The sequence below is a fragment of the Ovis canadensis genome, chromosome 7, assembly GCF_042477335.2.
Source record: "Ovis canadensis isolate MfBH-ARS-UI-01 breed Bighorn chromosome 7, ARS-UI_OviCan_v2, whole genome shotgun sequence".
NCBI lineage: Eukaryota > Metazoa > Chordata > Mammalia > Artiodactyla > Bovidae > Ovis > Ovis canadensis.
In genome coordinates this window covers 66972355-66997818 of record NC_091251.1, presented here as the reverse complement: position 1 = coordinate 66997818, position 25464 = coordinate 66972355, and the positions used below count along the sequence as shown (strand labels likewise).

The 25464-nt window shown below is 37.0% G+C and overlaps 1 protein-coding gene across 1 annotated transcript in view; it reads right to left on the bottom strand.

Annotated features, from left to right (window-relative positions):
• WDR72 (WD repeat domain 72) overlaps positions 1 to 25464 on the bottom strand; it is a 222441-nt gene that overhangs the window by 175863 nt on the left and 21114 nt on the right. Inside the window, exons 2-9 of the mRNA XM_069596477.1 lie at positions 20600 to 20764; positions 13572 to 13678; positions 7597 to 7675; positions 6366 to 6540; positions 5656 to 5732; positions 4522 to 4641; positions 3396 to 3541; positions 2918 to 3014 (exon numbers count right to left, since the gene is read on the bottom strand). Of these exons, the coding sequence (XP_069452578.1) occupies positions 2918 to 3014; positions 3396 to 3541; positions 4522 to 4641; positions 5656 to 5732; positions 6366 to 6540; positions 7597 to 7675; positions 13572 to 13678; positions 20600 to 20752 (954 nt within the window). The 5' untranslated portion in view covers positions 20753 to 20764. The remainder of the gene's footprint in view (positions 1 to 2917; positions 3015 to 3395; positions 3542 to 4521; positions 4642 to 5655; positions 5733 to 6365; positions 6541 to 7596; positions 7676 to 13571; positions 13679 to 20599; positions 20765 to 25464) is intronic.

Sequence of the window (25464 nt, the reverse complement as noted above, 5' to 3'; positions counted from 1 at the left end):
GAAATTCTCTCCAAAGTCCATTCCCAGACTCTGGAACCAAACTGCCTAGGTTCAAATCTTGGGAATTAACCTCTCTGAGCATCAGTTTCAAAATGGGGTCATGGTGGAAATTCATGTACACAAGACCATGTGTGTGTTTAACAGTAATAAGGACTAAAAAAAAAAGTTACCTATAATCATTGTCATTGTCATTACTCTTAGTTCATGCTCCCAAATTCCTTATCTGCAGTCTTCAGGCTGTTTCTATCCTATCTACTCCCACCTCAACACTGCAGTCTTACTCTACAGCTAAGACCTTGGAAAGCCCAATTCCTCATCTCAGCAGTCAGGATCCCTGCTACAGGCTTCGATGATCATCAGCTATGATTTGAAGCTAGGGAGGCTCTCATAAAGCTGTCGGAATAAAAGGTGAATCCTTATTCCTGCTACTACAACTCCATCAGCAGATGAGCCCCTGGTATCCCATGAGAACATGCTATCGTCAAACAAGGGGATTCAATTCTATGGCATCACTCCAAAAAACATGTTTATAGAGCATAATTCCATAGTTTCATAGTATTCATTAACCTCAGCTCCCTATACCACAAAAATGCCTTATTACCTTCTAACTGTGGGAAGCACTAAGAAGTCTTATATTTAGTGAATATTGGTGATGTTTTGAATAGGGAGAAACTGAATTTAGTTTCATGGCTGGATAAAGGGCAATTAAGGGTCTAAGTATAAGTAGACCAGCTTCTTTTAGTTTCAGATTATTCTATTCATTTTCACTAGCTTTCAAGTACTTTTAAGATACTGAAACAAGTACTTGTAAGATATTGAAACAGCTGTGGTTGTCTAAATAAGAATTATATATCAATAGAAGACTCACAAATCCATGTCTTCACCTTTTGAGACGTAAAGAAAGGCAGCTTCCTCTAAAATAAGCATTTTTTAAAGTAAATTTGTAATTGTTTTTATTTTTATTCATAGTTATGCATAGCATTGATACCTGCACTAGAGGAGATGCTCTTAAAGGACATTTCTCATATCTAGCTTTTAGGGCAAACTGTGCTATGTAAAAATGCATTCAGGAACTAAAAAGGAAGAAAGGGAAAGCCCTTTAAAAATAACTTAAAATGCCTTTTTAAGCAAGCCACAATACTGCTTTTGTGATCAACAGCAAAACAAGGCTCTATTGCAACCCACAAATTCCTTTAGAAATTGGGCTCCACACCATAACTTTAAAGTTTGCCTGTGCCCTAATGGCACTTAGAGTTTTAATTTTCAGTTGATACTACTTAATTTTTTGCAACAAAACCTCACAGATGTGTTAAAAAGACAATATTGAACTATAGGATTTCCAACAACTATGCTGCCTACTTAAGCAAACCGACACTGTAAAAAGTAACATACATCCTTGGTTGACACATGAATAATCCAGAACTCCTCCATTCTTCATGAAATACCTTGTTGGAGAATTAACTGATGACTAAATCCAGTAGGATTATTTTTTTGGGGCTCCAAAATCACTGCAGATGGTGACTGCAGCCATGAAATTAAAAGACACTTGCTCCTTGCAAGAAAAGTTATGACCAACCTAGACAGCATATTAAAAAGCAGAGACATCATTTTACCAACAGAGGTCCATTTAGTCAAAGCTATGGTTTTTCCAGTAGTCATGTATGGATGTGAGTTGGACTGTGAAGAAAGCTGAGCACCGAAGAACTGATGCTTTTGAACTGTGGTGTTGGAAAAGACTCTTGAGAGTCCCTTAGACTGCAAGGAGATCCAACCAATCCATCTTAAAGGAAATTAGTCTTGAATATTCATTGGAAGACCTGATGCTGAAGCTGAAATTCCAATACTTTGGCCATTTGATGCGAAGAGCTGACTCATTTGAAAAGACCCTGATGCTGGAAAAGATAGAGGGCAGTAAGAGAAGGGGATGACAGAGGATGAGATGGTTGGATGGCATCACTGACACCATGGACATGAGTTTGAGTATACTCCAGGAGTCGGTGATGGACAGGGAGGCCTGGCGTGCCGCAGTCCATGGGGTCACAAAAAGTCAGACACGACTGAGTGACTGAACTGAACTGAAATCCAGTAGGTCAAAAAAAAAAACCAACAACTTTCATTGACACTACTAAAGTAAAATAGCTGCTTAAATTTTCAGGCTTCATAGAGTGTCAAAGATATAATTTAGTCAAGTAAAAGCTCACAATTACATCCTCAACTGTCTGCCAAGAACCATAATTTTATTTGTTTTAACAAGAAACTTTATACAGAAGAATAGCTAAATGCATGTAAGAATGATCTCAATATACAGTTAAGTAAAAAAAAAAAAAGGCAGGATATGAGCCATTTGATAAAATTTAAAAATTGAAGTAGATGCATCAAACTGTTAATAACTTTATATCAAAATATCTATCAAAAGGGTTAGTGGAAAATGTGTATGTGTGTGTGTGTGCGTGTGTGTATATATGCAGACAACAAGAGAAAGAAAGAGAATGAGAGAGAGAAGAAATAAATATGGCAAATGTTGATGACTGGTGAATCTAGGTAAAGGGTATGTGACAGATTATATACTATTCTTATAGCCTTTCAAATATTTGAACATTTTCCAATTAAAATAAGTAAATACATAAGTAAAAAAGTCATAGTGAATATTTATGGTAATAAAATTAGAACTTTTAATTTCTCCCTTTTCTATCATTTATCATTTTTCTATAATAAGTATGTATTGTTTAGTTAATCAGACTTAAAAATAGATTTCTTAAAGGCAAAGACTTCAGTAACCATTAACAGTTAGATTTAATTTTCTCATTAACAACTTGATGTGATGCTTCAATTCAATTTTTTCAAGCCAGACTCTGTTACAGACAAAGTAACACTTATCTGAAACAGCTTTGATGCAGTCACTCTGTTCTCGCATTACCTTATTTTCCTGCACAGAAGTAGAGCACAGTAAATGAGGATAAATGGTCTCTTTAAGCAGTGTTCCATCAGCAGGGTATATGCTTTTTGAAAGCCCACTGCATAGCAAAATATAAAAAGCAAAGTTTAGAACTTTGGGGTTCTTTATCCAGTATTTTCCCCTCCCACTTTCAAAAGCCGGATGGTACCATTCAGGTTTCTAAACTCTAGTTAGAAATTGTTGGGTTAATAATTACAAGTGACTTTTTGAAAACCCAGCACCAGCTGTACAAGTTATACATGGTTAATCTCATTCCTTCATCCCCTGCTGTTTTATACAAAGGCTAAAGCCTACCAAGCCCAGAGTAAATCTTCTAGTGCCAAAGTTGTTTTGTTCTGGTTTTTGATCATGGGCAGCATGCGGGGATTTTTCCATAATAAACCTCCCAAAGTTCATTTTCTACCTGAATGTTTTGTATGCCGTTTCCATCTGAGCCCACCTGTTCAGCAGCTGATAGATATAACTGTGACCATCTTCTGTCCAGATGATGACTCTGTGAGCAGCAAGCACTTCTCCACCAGCAAAGAACTGCCCACTCCCACTAACTTCAGTCCAAAGAAGGGAAAAATCACAATAATCATAAACCTAAAATACAGAATGAATGATGCTTGTTAACAAAAGCTTCCAATCTAATCTACCAAGGAGAAAGATAAAATATGCTTATTAAGACTATTTAGATGACAGTGTTAGAACAACAACCAATTAAATATTAATAAAAGGCCGCAATGCACTCATAGAGCAAGATAATAAATACTTCATTAGTACTTATTTTTTCACGTTTACCCTAGGTAGGTTTCAGTGGATAAACTATCTGACAGAAACCTTCCAGAACGTGCTTAATAAGTACAGAGACCAAAAACATTAAGCATAGAGACTAAAACACCCCAAATTTCCTATATAATTTCATTCTTTCCATATGGATAGTCAAACATGAACATTTGAAAAATTTATTACACACAAAAAAGTTAATACAGTAGAAATCCTAAAGTACATGTTAGGCCATGTACTTTACATTTTAGTACACAAATATATTATAGGCCTTTAAGGAAGACAATATAGTTTTGTTAACTGAGCCAAGTATATGAAATATCAGAGAAAAAGAGGATGCTATCAAATGATAGTAACTTAGCTTTCATTTCCTCTTGGAGATGTTGGTGAATATAGTCACAAGAAAGGAATCCCTAAAAACAAATTTAATGACAAAGCAGGAAAAGAAAAAAGATCTAAAAGTCAGACCAATGTATGTACAGAAAATATTAGCTTTCTTTTTAATTCTAAAGTGTAGGCATCAATTCTTTAATCTGAGATAAATGCTCATTATTATAATAGTTTGTCATTCATAAAATTAAGATGTACTTTATATATACAATATCCTGGAAAGCAAAACTACCCAATTCAGGGAAGAAAAATTGATAAAAGTTGGTCACAAAAGACAAGTAATTCACTGCTTTCATAACAATATTGTAAAATGTTTGTATCATATTTAAAATATATTCTTCTAATTTTTGCACTAAACAAGATAAAAATCAAATTACATTTGTATTTATTATGTTATTTAATAATACCTTCCAACATTTAGAAAATACCACCAGTAGAAGTCTCTCTGTATATGTGCAAAATCGTATTGCTCGGCAGTTCAGGGAATTAAGAAATTTGGATTCCTTTTCATAAACATCTTGCTTTTCCTTCAAAAGGAATAAAATTATATTAGTACTAGTTGTAGGTAATTTATATCAAACTACAGGAGAAGACTCCTCCCCTGTACACCTGAAGTAGATCACACTATTATTATAAAAAAGCAGCCAATTTTCCTTTTGAGTTTTCTGAACTAAGAAGCTACTTTGCAAAGGAAACCATAAAGAGGAAACCCAGTTGAATTCAGGAATTTATTATATACAATCATTCAAAAAACATGCTTTTGGGGAATATACTGTAAGATACCGAAAATGTAAAGATATGAATAACATTGACTTTTAGATGTAGCAGAAAGATAAAACCATGAAAAGTAAAAACAATTTGTTAAGAACCTCTGAAGTATCTTAACTGCTAAAATAGAAGAACAAAATATTTTGAAAAGACAAAAAGTGATCAGCACAGAATACTCAGAAACGTTCTCAATGTTTCTGATAATGCTGGGTATGTGTTGGTCTCAGGATGCCAACACAATTCCCACGCTATGGAATTTCCCAGCTAAGAAATTCTGAAGGATAGCCCAGAGCATGAGGCAGCTGGAAGAATTCTGTCAGCAGCACAGATACTGTGACTGTTCTTTCGTTCATCACCTCAGCTTATAGTCTGATGCCAAAGAGCAGGTGAATAGACTAGACTCCCTGTCTAAGTTACCCTCAGTCATCCATAGTAATCATGCTGCCTCTGCCACTGCTCATACGCAGCCAGAAGCAAGGGAGTCTTCTGTTGTAAGGGACAGAGAAATATTCCTCTACGATGGATTTTTCCAATTAAAATCAGTGTGTGTGTGTGTGTGTGTGTGTGTGTGCGTGTGCATGTGTGCATGTGTGTGTAGATAAAAACATGTGTAGACATATGGAAAAAAGGTTAGGAAAGATACCATCCAATTGTTACCAATGCCCACAACTTGGAAAAGAGATAGGGAAAAGTGCACAGAAGTACTTTTAATTTTTAAAATTTCAATACATATGCTTGAATTGGAAGAATAAAGGATAAATTCACAAGCCAACCTGAATGCTGTTGATAGATGAAGAAAGTTCCCATACTTTGAGCTCACCAGCTACTGATACGGCCAAGAGAGAATCTTCTGTAAAAACAACAAACATCACGTGTAAACTGATCACTGTTATAACTGGTTGCCCTGAAGATCATTTCATAGTCATTTAAGGATTATCCAAGGCTACATAGGTAGAAAGTACTCAATTTTTAAAAAAATAATCAAATAACCATTTTAGGTCACATTCTAAGTTTGTCTTAAAATTTCAAAGTCATTCCATGTAAAAGGAGAGCACCACTGAAAGCCGATCCATGTTGCAAACCACCACGGCGGCAATACTGATTACACCTTCCTGTTTTGGAAATAAGTAAGGAGCTAGCTTTCCCTCCTTACAGGAACTGAATTCTCTTCTTGACTACATCAAGAGGATATAGCAGGGCAAGTCCAAGAGTCCGGTTAATCCACAACAAACGTCTGCTTGTCACTCTTACAGTGCATCAAGCAGAACTGGCGCATGGAAACACAGTGTCTCCTCTCCCCACTCCATCTCGACCTCTTGCTGACTTTCCAGTGATTTGAACCACTGGGATGGGTAGTTTTTCTCGATCTGGCTTAGGTAAACACAAACCCGCATTCTGAACTCTTGCCCAATAATTTAACAAATAATTCGAAGGCGATACTTTCCTATGCCATCTCTAGTGTTAGAGAACACCTAACTATTACCTTGAATTGTCATGGAGTGAACAATGCATATGCAGTTGATCCAATCAGGAGACTGAGTTGATACGAATGTGTGAATAATAACCAAGCTTTTGGCATCAATTATGAGAACATCTTGATATTCTCCACAACACAGAAGCCAGCCTTCTCCTGTCATCCGGGATGAGCAGTGGTAATACTATGCAAATGGAATTCAAAACAAAAGTTTAATTATAACCTGCAATTAACAGAATTTTGGCTGTGGTGAAGACTTTTGTTAATTTTAATTTTATCATCTATCAATTAAGGTATTAGGCTGAATAGCAACTAAAATTTATTTTAGTTCAATGATTGCACCCTACTGAAGGGTTAATTTTGCACTTTATCTTGCTTATATTTCATCATTTTTTCTGGAGAAGGAGGAGGGGTCTTTTGAGAACAAGCAATTTTAGTCCAAATCATGGAAAGCTCATAATGATATTAATTCTGGAATGCTGTGTGGAACTAAACAACAAAAACAGGTTTCCTATCCTAGGAATACTACTACATGTTAAGAAGAAATAAACATGAAGAACTTTTGAGGAATTCTTGTGCCAAATAAATTTTAAGAATGGCTTATATAAAAGTATATAATCTACCCTTGACAATCAAACAATGCAAAAGTTTTGATCCCAGAAAGGGGTTCATAAGTGATCCAATGCAAGTCATCAATGCTAAAAGCAATGTGTACAATGTAAAAAAAAAACAGTGCCGGTACCATTGGAATCATGTGGCTACCTTAAATATATGTTTGCAGTCCATCTACCAAAAGTCAAAACCTCTTTTCAATACTGGGAAGTGATTGTAAAGTGATTATTATTTCATAAATAAGAAATTCAGAACCTATGCACCCAAAAGAGGCTTAAATTGGAAAAAAAATTGCTTTATAAAACTGCCTGTTGATATAATGGAAACAATTTTTGTGTGTGTCATTGTGAGTACATGTTTTGTAAACATAAGGAAAAATAAGGAAATTGTCTTTCAAATGTGTCTATGTTAGAAAGATACAGAAATATAAGAAATATTAATAAAAAATGGCTAAGTAGTTACTCTGGGGGAAAAAAAATGCCAAAATAACAGACAATAACTGATACTTCTAATGACAAAATAAAATTCAAGAAAAGAATCCCTCTAAAGTCTTTAAACGCATGCTGAGCAAATGATCTGAAGGCGTTGCAGAATCTGGAGATGTTCTGAAGGAAATGATCATACTTACACAGATTGCAGTGTGTCTGTAAGGAAGTATGGCCTTCTCCACGCACTGTCCATTGGTGACATTCCAAACACACATCTCCCTAGCAGAGATAACTTTGTATTATTCTCTGTCATTTCCACTCAATTGGCTGGAATAATTTTTGTGCCACCAAGTTTTTCTTTAGTGCTGCACTTAAATGCAGCCTGATCGTTTATGTGGCCTTTCGTTACAGATTACTGGGGCAAGAAAATGTTGTGGTCATTAGCAGGGATGACATACTGTATCTGTGTCTTTTTGTTTGGTAATTACACCCTGCCACCGCCTACAAGCCATATTTGAGTGCCAACCTGACCTCCAACCAATTGTGGGGATGCAGCTATCCAGCCTGGGAGAGTGACAGGATGGCAATCTTTCTATGGAAACTGCAAAGTATTGAAAATGGTTTATTTTACTGAGCTTAAAACTACATATTCTGAAAAGCATAATACATCAAGTGTTGCATCTCTGGAGCTCAGGTATCATTTCTGTAAATATAAACAGTGCCACCAAGAGGCCACATTTGGTCTGTCATTGATACGCTTAATTCCTTCTCTTCTGAAATCCTGAAATCACCCTTGTCAATAAATAGTAAGAAAATTATCATTTTAGAAAACTCTGACTTGATTACATATATGTTATGAAGATATAGTTTTGAAATTCAGTTACAAATATATCCAGTGTAAAGCAGTTTAAATCTGTATGATTTCAGTTTACAAAAACCAGAACGGCTATTTTAGATTTGTTTGGTAATATTCTTCAGTTTTGACACTTTCAACACATAAGCAAAATTTTCCATGGAAGAAAAATGAAAGCTTTATTGGCTTTAATGGAGAGCTGCTATTAAGAAGCAAATGATATGGACCAAAAACAGTAAGGGCTGTATGCATTTGGTGTTTGCAGACTTCGGGTTTTTTTCTGGCCAAACACTGGGAATCAATCTTGAAATCAATGGTTCTCAACCTGAGCTGATTTTGCCCCACAAAGGACATTTGACAATGTTTAGAGACATTTTTGGTTGTCACAACTAGGAACACGATACTGGCATCTAGTGGGGAAGGCTAGGGATGCTGCGAAATGTGCTACAGTGCACAGACACGACAAAGTAGTGGTTCAGGTGTCATTAGTGTTGAAGGTGAAAAGTCATATCCTAGATATAGAACTAGATATCCATAGTGGTTTTATTTGTTTATATCAAACTGTAGTCCAGAAAGAATTTGAGGTAATCTGAAAAGGCATGCAACTCGATAAAACAGGGGGAAAGTGAGTATATGTGTGTGTGAAAAATAAGACTGGGGAAAAGATAGAAACTGAAATAATATCTCAAAAGTTTTACATATATATAGATATAGATATATGTATATAAAGAAATGGAAACTTAAGCAGCCATCAATATAAAATTTTAGCTCTACAAAATAATTTAAGTTCATCAGTGTGGTTCTCAACTCTAGCTATTCATCAAGCATCACCTGTGAATATTTTTTAAAAGTTTCCTCAGAGATTGTAATCTCGTGGCTCTGTGTTGGAGTCCTGGCATGTGGGGTTTTGCAAAGCTTTTGGTCAGTTAACTTGTTTCTAGATAACTCTAACTCTAAACCAGTGGCTCTAAACTCTGACTCTACTTTAGAATTATCAGGGAACTTTTTAAAAATACCAGTGTCTGGGACCCAACACAGACATCAAGCCAGGCTAATTAAATCACAGTTTCCAAGGTTGGAGCCTGGACATCAATAAAAGCTCTTTCAGTGATACTAATGTTTCTAAACTCTCTTGGATTCTAATGCTTTCCCTGTTTGTTTGCTTATCATGCTATAGTCTACCTTAAACTGGAAAAAAAATACAAAAATATTTTATAGTAAAAATTAACTCTTTGCCAATCAATTCTATTAAAGAAAGAAAAGCAAATTTATTGTACATCGAAAGTAGCATTAGCATTGAGCTGGAACTGCTCAGTTACATATCTAATAAGACACGAAAATTAACTATTAGAATGGACCTTCTTTTTGTTTTCAAATACTGCTCCCAAACTTTATACATAGATTAAATCACCTTCGACTGTAAAAATGTAGTTTAACAATTTACAAAATTTTTAAAATTTCAGTGCAAAGAAAAACACACTGGAAAAAATTTATAACATATAAAATTAGAATATTATTAAATTCCCACTAAAAATTCCTTTGCAAAGGGCCTTCTTATTCAACTCCACATCCCCACCTGAGAGCCTCAATAAAAATTCACTCAATGGATACATAAACCAGTCACTACTCTTTCATTCCCTTTCTGTGTCTCAAAAATACACTGGTTTCTCTTGGCTCTGTTCCTATGTTCATATTTGTGTGCTTACAACACTGTCATCGTTGCTCACATTTTAATAAAACATCTAGAGGGAAAGGAGGTAAATATGAATGTTTGGTTTGCAATCTTGAATTAAAAATCCATTATATTCTTCAAATTCACGTTTGTTTCCAATAATACTTTTGGGTTTTCTTTGGCATTCTCAGGCTCCTATTTTCTTATGCCCACTTCTTCAATGTTGGTTTTCCTTTGATTTGTGTCTTAGGCTTTCTTATATTCTCATATTTCATACTCTCTCTAGATAAGTTATCTATTCCCATGACTTCAGGTACCATCAACATGACATTGGAAGCCAAGGTCTATTCACTGGGCTCTAGGTTTCCACATGCAACTAGCAATTGCCTGTTTCTACCTGGATGACTTGCAGGACTTCACACCCCTTGTATTTAGAATGAGGCCTACCATCTTCCCTCCTGTGTTTTCATTCTTAATGAATATCATCACCAGTGAGTTTTCCAAGTCATTCTTGACCTCACACTTTCTCTCACTGCCCCAGATGTGGGGTACCTACCATTCCAAACATATTACTCTGAAATAGCAGCATTAGCACTGTCCAGGAACATGTTAGAAATGCAAGTTCTTAAGCCTCAGTCCAGACCTACCGAATCTGTACCTCTGAGAATGGGGCTCAGAAATCTGTAAGTGGTCCTGAGAAAGGCTCAGATTTGATGAACACTATCCTAGAAGATTGAGTGTCTGCATGCCTGTCTCTCTAGTATCATCTCTTGCTGATGGTTGGAAGTTTTATTAATAAGTAATAACTCTATCAATGTAAAACCTTTTTAAGGTTTTATTAACTAAATATATTTACAAATATAATATGCTGATATAGCTATATCAACATTATTTTCAGTAGTAAAGTGAGGTGAAGTCGCTCAGTGGTGTCCAACTCTTTGCGACCCCATGGACTGTAGCCTACCAGGCTCCTCCCTCCATGGGATTCTCCAGGCAAGAGTACTAGAGTGGGTTGACATTTCCTTCTCCAGGGGATCTTCCCAACCCAGAGATCGAACCCGGGTCTCCCTCATTCCAGGCAGACGCTTTAACCTCTGAGTCACCAGGGAAGTCCCATTTTCAGTAGTATTCCCCTGATAAATCTCTTTCAATCCATTTCTTTTTAACTTTTATATATCCATATGTTGTTTTTATCTTTAAAATTATTTTACAGTTTTTATTGATGGGCTTAGTCCCTTTACTTAACTGAGTTACTGGTTTATTCAGATTTATTTCAATTATCTTATGCTGTGCTATTTGTCTCATTTATTGTTGTTGCCTTAGGATTAAAGAACATTTTTTTCTTTTTTTAAATTGGAAGTTATATATTCTATTCTTTTTCATTTCTCTTTCTTTTGTTTGTTCTTTTAACAGCTATCCTGGAAATGTCAGCATGTATATCTAGTTTAAAGTCTAAGGTTAATCAATATCTTTACCCGCCTTGGTAACACCAGAGCATGTGGGGTCTGATCATTACATTTATTAAATACAGCTGTTGATTAGGATTTTGTGTATGTATGGGGGAGATGGATAGGAGGTACATATAAACATTATTGTAATGTAATCTGTGTTTATTTAAATTTTCTAAAACTTTTGCTGTTTTGTTCAGTATTCTTTGTTCCATCAGATCTTCCTTCTGAAATCATTGTTCTTATTGGAAAATATAATTTAGATTTTCATTACATATAGAGGGTCGTTGGCAGTATTTGTCTTAAGTGTTACTATTTTGCCCTAATTTTTTGAAGGTGTTTTTGCTAGAGATATAATTTCAAGTTGATAGATATTTTCTCTCCACTTTTTGAAGATATTTTACTGCTATCTAGTTCTCATTTTATTGTTAAGAAGTCAGCTCTCAGTTTAATTAACATTCCTTTATATGTAATCTGCTTTTTCTCACTGTGTACTTCAGGATCTCTTTTTCTTTGGCATTCCATCATTTCAGCATCAGAGTCCAGGTATTTATTTCCTTTATCCTAGAATTTATTTATCATTGAATTCAATGAGATTCCTAAATATTAGGATTTATGTCTACAGATGAAGTAATACTAAGTGAAAAAAAAAGAAAAACTAAGTCGGGAAGCAGTCATGATCAGCATGAATCTGATCATTTTGGAGGCAGAAATGCTAAGCCCACAGTCACTTCCTGGGACTTTTAAAAGCTAAAAAAAATAGGGAAAAAAATCATTGTTATTTGGAGAATGATCTGTCCAGCCTAGCAATTTTAATAAGTTTAAGTAAATTGAATTAGGATTTGCTAAATATGCAATGGCTGAAGTATAAATTGCCTTAGAAGAATCTCATAGGTGTAGGGTGTCAGACAGCAAAGAAACAGAGTTTTAGAAAATTCAAATCATCTTAGAAAAGGAAGACCAACCAGATTCTCTAGTTCTTTAGCAATCATAGTTACAGGACTTATACAGCTGAATTAATCTATCATCAAGAATATGTCCATTAACCCCTAGTTTCTTTTCTGAAGCTAGGCTACCATGGACAAAAACCTCAAGGTGGAACACAGGTAGTTTTCAGATCTATTTCTCACTCAGCTATTAACTTTCTCAGTTCTGCAAGTAGTGTCAGAAAAATTCACCATCCCCGAATTCTCTAGATTGGGAATAAATATCTCAGCTTGTGTGGCAGCCCTAGTGTACAAAAGGAAGGTGATTGTTTAAAAAGCATGTACTAAGACATTTCATTTGAGCCTTATTCAAAGTCCAGTCTCTCTAAGAACAACAGTTATGGCTTTGCTATAAGCTATGAGAACACAGGTATCTCTTTGCTGTCTGTACCACTAGCCTTTTTGTTAAACTATTCCATTTCTAAAATTAGACACTTGATTCCTCACTATTCTTCTGTGCCTCAGAATTCAAAGCCATAGAATTTCTCCTTGGGTTAAAAATTTAAAAGGAGGGAATTCTTTTCTTTCAAGCAGCAACCTAATCCCTCGTTCACTAACTCATGCTGACTGGATTCTGCATTCCGGAGTATACTTTGCCAAATATCTCTCTGGCAGAGAAGTTCATAGTAGCTTTTCCATCAGTAGGGCTTTTTCCTACAGCTAAGTCTTACTTCATTTGAATAAACCTCCTTCCATGAAACTGTACCCAATCACTAGGTTCCTTCTCCTTCTCACTCCCACACCCCCACTAACAAGTGAGTCCTCTTCTCTGCTTGTTTTAAAATAATATCAAGCAAGTGTACAACATAAAGACTGTAACTGTTGAATTATTTTACAAAACTATGAAAGCTTGCAATGGGTTTGCTTAATAGCTCAAAGGGACTTACTGCATAAAAAAAAGACAAAGTGCCCAGACTTTTCCATTTTGAATTCTATACTAAGCAGCATTTTCCAGCATCCTTTACACAGTGAAGCTGCCACAAGGTCTGATATGCATGTTGAGATGTTTAAAGATTGGGAGTTATAATACTGATTACGTTCCTGGGGACTGTCACACAAGTCTTAATCAACCATTCAAGATCTAACTTTCCTTGTTTGTAAAAGGAACATATTAATCACTAAAGTTTCCTTCAGCTCTAGATTTCTGTATCCCATCAGAGTGCTTTTGTAAGACAAGAAATGGAGACGGGTACACAGTCTCACACAGCTTACCTACCCGTTTTCAGCAGCACTAACTACAAAGGGCTGTTTAGAGAAGTCTCTCGCTCTTGCCAAACACATCACTGAAGCTGAATGACCAAAAAGAAGTTCTTTGGCGGAAATCTGAAAATGATGAGAGTAAACTTTTAAATAGCTGTAAACTTTTTAGTTGAAGAATATAATATGACATTATAAAATTATTCATAATTCTAATTAAGAAATGCTTTGTTTTTGCTTTATATAAGTTTCAGGAAAACTGATATATGACATATCAAAATCCCCAGGATAATAACATTCTAGATAAAGGAACTATGTTATACACATTTTTCATTTGTTTTTTTGGTTTTGTATCCATCATGAAGCCTAGATGATGGCCAGACCTGTTTTACAAGATCTAGGTTTTGAATACAAATAAATCAGTGTTGATATTTATTATGCACAAAATGTACCTCAACCAATAGTAGCAGATTTATGTGCAGATTTCAGAATTCAGGAATGGGTTTACAAAATAATGCAGAGAAAATATTACCTTTCCTGTAACCATTACAATGCTTTACTTGAAGTCCTGCTTCAGAAATAATGAAAATGAACTTTCGACTTTAGAAATAAAATTTTAACTAAGCTATTATTTAAAATGCCAATTTTTTCTCCTATATATGAATTTTAAAATGACACCAAAGACTAATTCTTCCATTATCTCATATGTGAAAGAAGTCTGTCCCCTGTAACACAACATATCAGAACAACAAATTATTTCATAACATAATTCTCTGCTTTCATCTTATTTCTATACTAATCAGAAATACTTCTTTAAAAGATCTGTTATCAGAATAAATTTCTAGTGCTGTAAAGAGCATTTTGTAGTTGGTTATAATCGCTTCCAATCCAAGTTCTCTATCTTCTTCCTGGGAATACTGGTTGCATCTCAGAACAGCATGCTGTGTTTCCCCATCATCACACTTGGGAACGCACACCTCTATGAATTTAATCCCTTTCCTCTACATTACAGGCCAAAATAAGCAAGATTCAGGGCAAATCAAGGATACTCCTCCTTCAGAGAAAAACCACTATGGACAAAATATCAGGACAGAACACCATTGCCCTTTATAAAAAGTCCTTGTTCTGCTACTAAATCTTCAAGTGTAGTTGAATACACTTGACAATTCACTATAACCTACTCATTTTATCACACATGCTGTGTGAAGAATAACAAAAAAATAATTCTACACTCACATAGAGTCAATTGTCATGATGAAATCTAGGGACCTTTACTTCTATTCTTGTGCTCCCCTTCTTTGAAGTGTTGGTCCCCCTCACTCCCAACTCAGGTACTTCTAATGGCACCAATAAGAAAGAGAAAAGAATACACAAAATGATGAGCATATACCATATTCCAGGCACTCGTGCAGCCATCAACAAGGTTTAATCCCCATCTCACAGTTGAAGAAATTAGGGCTCAAAGAATAGAAATCAGTTGCCCAACACCACAGAGTTGGTAAATATCAGACCTAGGATTTGACCAAGACATCCATTCTTTGTCTCTACTCAACATTGCTATTCATTTTGTCATTGTTGTGTTTCCTTCTGATGAGAGTAAACTTTTAAATAGCTGTAAACCTTTTAGTTGAATAATATAATATGACATTATAAAATTATTCATAATTCTAATTAGGAAATGCTGTTTTTGCTTTATATAAGTTTCAGGAAAACTTATATATGGCATATCAAAATCCCCAGGATAATAAACTTCTAGATAAAGGAACTATGTTATACACATTTTTCATCTGTTTTTTGGTTTTGTATCCATCATGAAGCCTAGATGATGGCCAGACCTGTACCCCCACATCCAAGGAGCAGTGGGAGCGGGCACAGAAGGGCCAAGAGGAGCTACTCCACGTTCAAGGTCAGGAAGGGGCAATCTCCTCCAAGGTAAGGCACAGCGACTGCACTTTGCTGGAGTAGCCGTGAAGAGATAACCCACATACAAGGTACGAGAAACCCAAGTAAGATGGTAGGTGTTGCGAGAGGGCATCAGAGGGCAGACACACTGAAACAGTAATCACAGAAAACTAGCCAATCTGATCACATGGACCACAGCCTTGTCTAACTCAATGGAACTAAGCCATGCCATGTGGGGCCACCCAAGACAGTTGGGTCATGGTGGAGAGGTCTGACAGAATGTGGTCCACTGGAGAAGGGAATGGCAAACCACTTCAGTATTCTTGCCTTGAGAACCCCATGAACAGTATGAAAAGGCAAAATAATAGGACACTGAAAGAGGAACTCCCAAGGTCGGTAGGTGCCCAATATGCTACAGGAGATCAGCAGAGAAATAACTCCAGAAAGAATGAAGGGATGGAGCCAAAGCAAAAACAATACCCAGTTGTGGATGTGACTGGTGATAGAAGCAAGGTCTGATGCGATAAAGAGCAATATTGCATAGGAACCTGGAATGTTAGGTCCATGAATCAAGGCAAATTGGAAGTGGTCAAACAGGAGATGGCTAGAGTGAACGTCGACATTCTAGGAATCAGCAAACTAAAATGGACAGGAATGGGTGAATTTAACTCCGATGACCATTGTATCTAGTACTGTGGGTAGGAATCCCTTAGAAGGAATGGAGTAGCCATCATGGTCAACAAAAGAGTCTGAAATGCAGTACTAGGATGCAATCTCAAAGACGACAGAATGATCTCTGTTCGTTTCCAAGGCAAACCATTCAATATCACGGTGATCCAAGCCTGTGCCCCAACCAGTAACGCTGAAGAAGCTGAAGTTGAAAGGTTCTATGAAGACCTACAAGACCTTCTAGAACTAACACTCAAAAAAGATGTCCTTTTCATTATAGGGGACTGGAATGCAAAAGTAGGAAGAAACACCTAGAGTAACAGGCAAATTTGGCCTTGGAGTATAGAATGAAGCAGGGCAAAAGCTAATTGAGTTTTGTTAAGAGAACGCATTGGACATAGCAAACACCCTATTCCAACAACACAAGAGAAGACTCTACACATGGACATCACCAGATGGTCAACACCAAAATCAGATTGATTATATTCTTTGCAGCCAAAGATGGAGAAGCTCTATACAGTCAGCAAAAACATGACCGGGAGCTGACTGTGGGTCAGATCATGAACTCCTTATTGCCAAATTTAGACTTAAATTGAAGAAAGTAGGGAAAACTACTAGACCATTCAGGTATGACTTAAATCAAATCCCTTATGATTATACAGTGGAAGTGAGAAATAGATTTCAGGGACTATATCTGATAGATAGAATGCCTGATGAACTATGGATGGAGGTTTGTGACATTGTACAGGAGACAGGGATCAAGACCATCCCCATGGAAAAGAAATGCAAAAAAGCAAAATGGCTGTCTGGGGAGGCCTTACAAATAGCTGTGAAAAGAAGAGAAGTGAAAAGCAAAGGAGAAAAGGAAAGATCTAAGCATCTGAATGCAGAGTTCGAAAGAATACCAAGGAGAGATAAGAAAGCCTTCCTCAGCGATCAGTGCAAAGAAATAAAACAACAGAATGGGAAAGACTAGAGATCTCTTCAAGAAAATTACAGATACCAAGGGAATATTTCATGCAAAGATGGGCTCGATAAAGGACAGAAATGGTATGGACCTAACAGAAGCAGAAGATATTAAAAAGAGGTGGCAAGAAAACACAGCAGAACTGTACAAAAAAGATCTTCTTGACCAGGATAATCACGATGGTGTGATCACTCACCTAGAGCCAGACATCCTGGAATGTGAAGTCAAGTGGGCCTTAGGAAGCATCACTACGAACAAAGCTAGTGGAGGTGATGGAATTCCAGTTGAGCTGTTTCAAATCCTGAAAGATGATGCTGTGAAAGTGCTGCACTCAATATGCCAGCAAATTTGGAAACGTCAGCAGTGGCCACAGGACTGGAAAAGGTCCGTTTTCATTCCAATCCCAAAGAAAAGCAATGCAAAAGAATGCTCAAACTACCGCACCATTGCACTCATCTCACACACTAGTAAAGGAATGCTCAAAATTCTCCAAGCCAGGCTTCAGCAATATGTGAACCGTGAACTTCCAGATGTTCAAGCTGGTTTTAGAAAAGGCAGAGGAACCAGAGATCAAATTGCCAACATCCACTGGATCATCGAAAAAGCAAGAGAGTTCCAGAAAAATATCTACTTCTGCTTTATTGACTATGCCAAAGCCTTTGACTGTGTGGATCACAATAAACAGTGGAAAATTCTGAAAGAGATGGGAATACCAGACCACCTGACCTGCCTCTTGAGAAACCTATGTGCATGTCAGGAAGCAACAGTTAGAACTGGACATGGAACAACAGACTGGTTCCAAATAGAAAAAGGAGTACGTCAAGGCTGTATATTGTCATCCTGCTTATTTAACTTATATGCAGAGTACACCATGAGAAACGCTGGGCTGGAGGAAGCACAAGCTGGAATCAAGATTGCCGGGAGAAATATCAATAACCTCAGATATGCAGATGACACCACCCTTATGGCAGAAAGTGAAGAGGAACTAAAAAGCCTCTTGATGAAAGTGAAAGAGGAGAGTGAAAAAGTTGGCTTCAAGCTCAACATTCAGAAAATGAAGATCATGGCATCTGGTCCCATTACTTCATGGGAAATAGATGGGGAAACAGTGGAAACAGTGTCAGACTTTATTTTTTTGGGCTCCAAAATCACTGCAGATGGTGATTGCAGCCATGAAATTAAAAAACACTTACTCCTTGGAAGGAAAGTTATTGCCAACCTAGATAGCATATTGAAAAGCAGAGACGTTACTTTGCCAACAAAGGTCCGTCTATTCAAGGCTATGGTTTTTCCAGTGGTCATGTATGGATGTGAGAGTTGGACTGTGAAGAAAGCTGAGTGCTGAAGAATTGATGCTTTTGAACTGTGGTGTTGGAGAAGACTCTTGAGAGTCCCTTGGAGTGCAAGAAGATCTAACCAGTCCATCCTAAAGGAGACCAGTCCTGGGTGTTCATTGGAAGGACTGATGCTGAGGCTGAAACTTCAATACTTTGGCCACCTTTGCGAAGAGTTGACTCATTGACCCTGATGCTGGGAGGGATTGGGGGAAGGAGGAAAAGGGGACGACAGAGGATAAGATGGCTTGATGGCAGAACCGACTCGATGCACATGAGTTTGGGTGGACTCCGGGAGTTGGTGATGGACAGGGAGGCCTGGTGTGCTGCAGTTCATGGTGTCACAAAGAGTCGGACACGACTGAGCGAGTGATCAGGGGACCCATTGTCGTGCAGGGGCAAGATTCAAGGGGAAAGAGAATATGCTCATCCCTTCTGGTCCTATGATTAGCCATAGAAAATATTAAGGAATGCTCTCATGTGGAAAATCTCATAGTCATACCAATCAATATGTTATTCATGTAACTAAATGTTCACAATATCCTCACAGTGATTTTCCAAAACATAATTCTGATCCAATTTTCTTCTTGTTTCCTCAATGATTCTCCTTGTTTCTTCCACCCCTGCCAATTTGATATCTATCCCCACCCCATATTTCTAACCATGAATGTCTCAATATCAGCAACTTCTAGCATTTTGGGTGGAATAATATCTTTTTTGTGAAGAGGCTGTTATTACACAAAGGAATGTTTACAACATCCTGGCCCCTGCCCACTAGCTGCCAATAGCACCTCCCTTCCTATTGCTCTAACCCCAAGGAGAAGACTTGCTCCTAAGAAGAGCATGAAATAATTATTCCCACTAAAGATGAAGTATAGACTGATCCCCACAAAGAGCACCCTGTATTATAACATAACTGCAATGGCAGTTACTAGCTATGCCCTTGCCCAATGACACTGCAACCTAATAGGCAGCCAGCGCCAGTCCTTTCCATTCATGTTTGCACTTAGGTACCTACCATACTGCCTAAGTTACAATAGACACCCAGTAAATGTACGGTGAGTAAATTCCAGGAACATATGTAAAAAGATACAGATGCTAGGATTCCAAATTTCTTAGACTTATAGCAACCAACATATTATAAAAACTACTACTTCACCCAGGAAACCCTACACTTCAACATTAATAAGAGTAGGAAGATAGTGTAAGTCACCTAGGAGTCTGAGTATAAATTGTAAGAGATAATAAATGCAAGGTCCAATTTCAAAGTCCAGCTGCTCTAATAACGCCCAGTCCTTCTTTCAGCAATGTTCATAAACATTGAGCTGAGCTGGTCTGCTTGCAGTTCTTGGCAGTCCTAGAGTGTAACTGCTCAGTGATGGGAGATGTTAATTAATTACACTATAAAATAGAATTACAATTAATTGTTAATTTAGGTTTTAAAGTGACAAACTTTAAAGGCTAAAAATAGTCTTTGATCTTTAAAAGGCTTCTTAATGAGGGCAGTATACTTTAAGTACATCATTAGTTTAAGTGTGCAAATTGGGTCTAGAGGCTACTAGAGCTAAGCAAATATCTATTCCAATATGTTAAATGTTTATGAGTTGGGACAGGGACAATTAATTGCTAATCAATGGGCCAAATCCTAGGTGAGGTCAGGTTCTGAAATAGGACGACAACAATAGTAAATTGGATTTAGAGCTTTCCAATGTGACCTATAAAAACACAGGCAAGCAGAGACTAAAAGAATAGCAAAAAGGCCAAACTGACAGAAACATCCAGATAATTAAGATATTACTCATTTAGTTAATAGTAATTTTCAAGGGTGCCGTTTGTTTAGATTAATGAGCCATAATTTGTAGAATTATACTTACATGTCTGTAGTTACTTAAACATATAATTTAGGATATAAAATAGTAAAACTTTAAGCATAGCTTAAAGGATGATAACACTTAACTGGTAGCTAGGATTAGCAATATTCATAACATAATTTCCAATATGATCTCGACCCCCCCATATAATACTTCATTTTTCCAAATTCAGAAGTAAAACCCATGTATTACTTTGGTAAGCACCTTTTTAATAATCACGCAAAACTGCTACTGTCATTGCTAGTATAAGCAGCAAGCTATGTTTATAAGTCTATCTGCCGCAATATTAATTGTTTTCACTAACCTGTAGTTCAGATGAGAGATTCCAGAGACAGAGCTGGCCCTCTTGACTTCCCGTCACAATCATCTGCTGGTCATCGGTGATCATGATGGCAGTGATGCTGTGTGGAGGGGCCTTCTTTCCCCAGAGTGCCACAGCCTGCAGGGAGGACCTCATGGTGAGGGAACCCTGGACGCACAGAAATGGTAAAAAGTGTGCAGTTATCATTCATTAATTTTGGAAAATGTGTTGTTGTGTTGTTTCACTCAGTCATGTCCGACTCTCTTGCAACCCCGTGGGCTGTAGTCCATGAGTTCCATTATCCATGGGATTTCCGTGGCAAGAATACTGGAGTGGGTTAACATTTCCTTCTCCAGGAGACTTCCCAACTCAGGGATCGAGCCCGTGTCACCTTCATTGTACCTGTGATGCCGGAATCGCAGGTGGATTCTTTTACAGCTGAACCACTGGGGAAGTCATCCCACAAATGTGTTTGATAACATGGACTTGAACAATGCGTTCTCTCAGAGCTATGAAGAAGGGTGCCTTCCCATCAAATAGAGAAGAATGTAATCAGACATTGAAATTAGCCTGTCCACCCCAGCTCTGACTGTGGGTGACCTTGACTGCTCCAGAGTCCCTCTAGGCCTCTCAAGAAGAATAGAGTTGTCTAGACACTGTAATTTGAAGACAACTTTGCAGACTCTCTCTCCCCAGAAATGTCACCTCATCTAAGTAACAAATATCTAAACTTCACTATTAAAAAGCAAATATTTTCTGTAAGAACACTGTTTCCTATTCTTCAAAGCTTCTTGTATGGCTGTTAAAATTGCTGAATATTCATGTTCCACCTACACAACTTTTAATAGTAATTTTTACCTGAACGATTTCTGTTTAATATTTTCCTAAATGATAATTTTCATGAAATCACTATCTCCATGTGTTAGTTACAGGGTTAAAGTATAATTATAAAAAAATACCTTTCAAACACAAGTTTCTAAACATATGGAACACAACAAAAGCAATTCTAAGAGATAAGTTTATAGCAAGACGAGTCTACTTCAGGAAACAAGAAAAATCTCAATCTAATCTTACACTTCAAGGAACTAGGAAAAGAACAAATAATCCAAAGTTAGTTAAGGAATGAAATCATAAAGATCAGAGCAGAAATAAATGAAACAGAGACTTAAAAACCATAGAAAAGATCAATCAAATTAAAAGCTAGTTCTTTGAAAAGGTAAAATTGATAAGCCTATAGTCAGACTCATCAAGAAAAAAGAGGGCCCAGATAAATAAAATTAGAAATGAAAAAGGAGATGTTGCCCTGCAGAAATACGTAGGCTCATAAGAGACTACTACAAACAGTTACATGAAAATAAAAAGGACAACCTAGAAGGATAGGATAAATTCCTAGAAATGAACAATCTCCCCAGACTGAATCTGAAAGAAACAGACAAAAGGAAGAGATTAATAACCAGTAATGAATTTGAATTAGTAATAAAATATCTTCCATCAAATAAAAGTTGAGGACCAAATGGCTTCACAGATGAAGAAGGGAGTAAGAAGCTAAGAAAGTAAGAAGATAATAATTTCCAAGGAAAATAGGGAACCAGAGCAAAGAAAAAGAAAACCCCTAACCTCCCACAACACTCTGCTATGAGAGCTGCAAAACCTGGCAGTGTAAAAGGAAGTCGGCCCCCAATCTCCATCACTGCTGATGGCTCCAGGGTATTCCAGCCCAGAACAATCACCGCTTATTGTGGGTAAATAAAAGATGATGAGATGTCAAATGCACTCTGCTTAAGAAGACAGATGCAGAAAGTAGCAGCAGTTTTAACAAGTTCTAAGGATAGAGTTAAAAAGTAAGTTTCATTTATCAGGAAAATTCAATTTGGGGGAAAATCTCATTCCCAGAGACACCAGATAAATGTGATACAAATGAAGATTATAAAGATGGTAATGAGAAGGGCCCACATGGGTTTCAACATTCTGCTGCTATAAACACTACTCCTAGCTTTGTAGTAGTCCTTCTAGTATTACAACTTTTATTTTAGCATTGATGCTTTTGAACTGTAGTGTTGGGGAAGACTCTTGAGAGTCCCTTGGACTTCAAGGAGATCAAAGAAGTCAATCCTAAAAGAAATCAGTCCTGAATACTCGTTGGAAGGGCTGATGCTGAAACTGAAGCTCCGATACTTTGGCCACATGATGCAAAGAGCCAACTCATTAGAAAAGACTTAATGCCAGGAAAGATTGAAGGCAGGAGGAGAGGGGGATAACAGAGGGCAAGATGGTTGGATGGCATCACTGACTCAATGGACATGAGTTGAGCATGCTCCAGGAGATGGTGAAAGACAGGGAAGCCTGGCATGCTGCAGTCCATGGGGTCACAGAGAGTCAGACATGACTGAGTGACTGAACAACAATAACAACAGTATCACAACAAAAATCACTATTCAAAAACCATTTGCATTTGATCTCCATTTCTGGCTTGACTAATGTGTGCTTCTCAGAAGTAAGAAGTAGTAGAAAGGGAGTGCCTGTGGTCACACTGCTCCAGAGGAAACTGGGCATTTTAGTTTACAAGTAGTGTGCACTTGCTTCCTGCCCAAGGACTTGTCTTTCACACTTTAAACTTTACCTAGGATGCTGTAGTCACAGAAATTTGTCTAGACTGCTTAAGAAGAAATGTAGCAGAAACAAGTTTGGAGAACAGCTTCCAGGGAATTAATATATTTGTAATGATTAGCTAAAATTCTACTAAAGATAAATAATTTCTTTGGTGAGTTATTTATGTCCCTATTACTCTGGAAAATGATCTTCTCTCACTTGAATCACTACAACACTGTTCATCCAATAATTGGCAACTTTATATTACCTTTTTTTTTTTTTAAATCTCTCTTAAAATTATCTGCTTTGCATTGATGTCTCCCTAATGAAGTGGTACAAATCCCCCAAGGACCAAGACCAGTCTCTGCTAAGCGTACCGCCTGGCCCATAGTGGGTTCTTGACAAATATTTTTTAACCACACTGATTCTGGTGCTTTGATTCTTTGTGAAAGATAGGAATCATTTCTTAATCATTATCATATTCCCTACAGGTCTGAAGCACAGGGCCTTGATTACAGGAAAACAGTAAATACCGGTTGAGTAAATTATTTTCTTTATTTATAAATTCTGTATTCCAAAGGGGAGAGAGTTGCTTAAGGGTATGAAATTTAAGTTAGGTTAGAACTAAATGTGAGTCACTTAATCCCTCTGAGCTGCAGTTTTCTCATCTATAATCTGAGAATAATAATGATACCTAGATCAGGGTATTGTGAGGCCGGAATGACAGCAGGCTTATAATGCAGAGCACAGTGTGGTAAGTAATTTATCTGTTATTTTTATTTATTTTAGCTCCTGTACTTCTAGACAATGGTTACCCATATTTTATTTTATTTTATTTTTTTCACTTGAATCATTTAACTTTATTTTTTTTTATTTCTCCTTGCTATTGTTTATTTTTTTTTTTTAATTTTAAAATCTTTAATTCTTACATGCATTCCCAAACATGAACCCCCCTCCCACCTCCCTCCCCATAACATCTTTCTGGGTCATCCCCATGCACCAGCCCCAAGCATGCTGCATCCTGCGTCAGACATAGACTGGCGATTCAATTCACATGATAGTATACATGTTAGAATGTCATTCTCCCAAATCATCCCACCCTCTCCCTCTCCCTCTGAGTCCAAAAGTCCGTTGTACACATCTGTGTCTCTTTCCCTGTCTTGCATACAGGGTCGTCATTGCCATCTTCCTAAATTCCATATATATGTGTTAGTATACTGTATTGGTGTTTTTCTTTCTGGCTTACTTCACTCTGTATAATCGGCTCCAGTTTCATCCATCTCATCAGAACTGATTCAAATGAATTCTTTTTAATGGCTGAGTAATACTCCATTGTGTATATGTACCACAGCTTTCTTATCCATTCATCTGCTGATGGACATCTAGGTTGTTTCCATGTCCTGGCTATTATAAACAGTGCTGCGATGAACATTGGGGTACATGTGTCTCTTTCAATTCTGGTTTCCTCGGTGTGTATGCCCAGCAGTGGGATTGCTGGGTCATAAGGTAGTTCTATATTTTAAATTGTTCCACCTTCATACCTGTGTCTTATTCTTATTCCAATAAAATTCCTTTAAAATTCACTAGATTTTAAATCCTTCCAAGGCAGAGACTTCTGTCTGATTTGTCCATTGCTATATTCTCAGTGTCCAGAAAAGAGTTTAAGACAGGCAGAGTAACTATTCCAGAATAAATGAAGAAGTGAATGGAAGTATACATTAGAGTCTAAACCTCACATCTAGTAAAGCAAAATCTTTACAAATGTAAGCACCTAACAAAATACAAGACACTTGGAGTTTAGAAAATCAAATAAGTCAAAGCATTTCATGTATTAAAATCCTTAAGAAGTCATGATTCCTAATACATCCAAATTAGAAAACAAAAACCACAAAGGCTAAAGCCACGAGAAATCAGATCTCAACCAGAGTTCATCCTGAACCGTCGAGATTGCTAAATGTGGTGAAAAAAAGACCTCTGTTCAGTGACCTAGATCTGGGGTTGCTTCACCACTTATTTATTAACTTTATTTCCAGATTATAAAGGTTACGTGTAGTAAAGTGAGTATAGTATCTCCTACATTGCCTACATCTCAGTATTCTTATGAGGAATAAATCCAGGGCTGCAAATAAAACTACATAGGTATAATTATATACACTACGCTATCACTATGGAGCTTCCCAAGTGGTGCAGTGGTAAAGACTCCACCTGCCAATGCAGGAGGTACAAGAGACTGGGGATTCAATCTCTAGGTCAGGAAGATACCCTGGAGGAGGAAATGA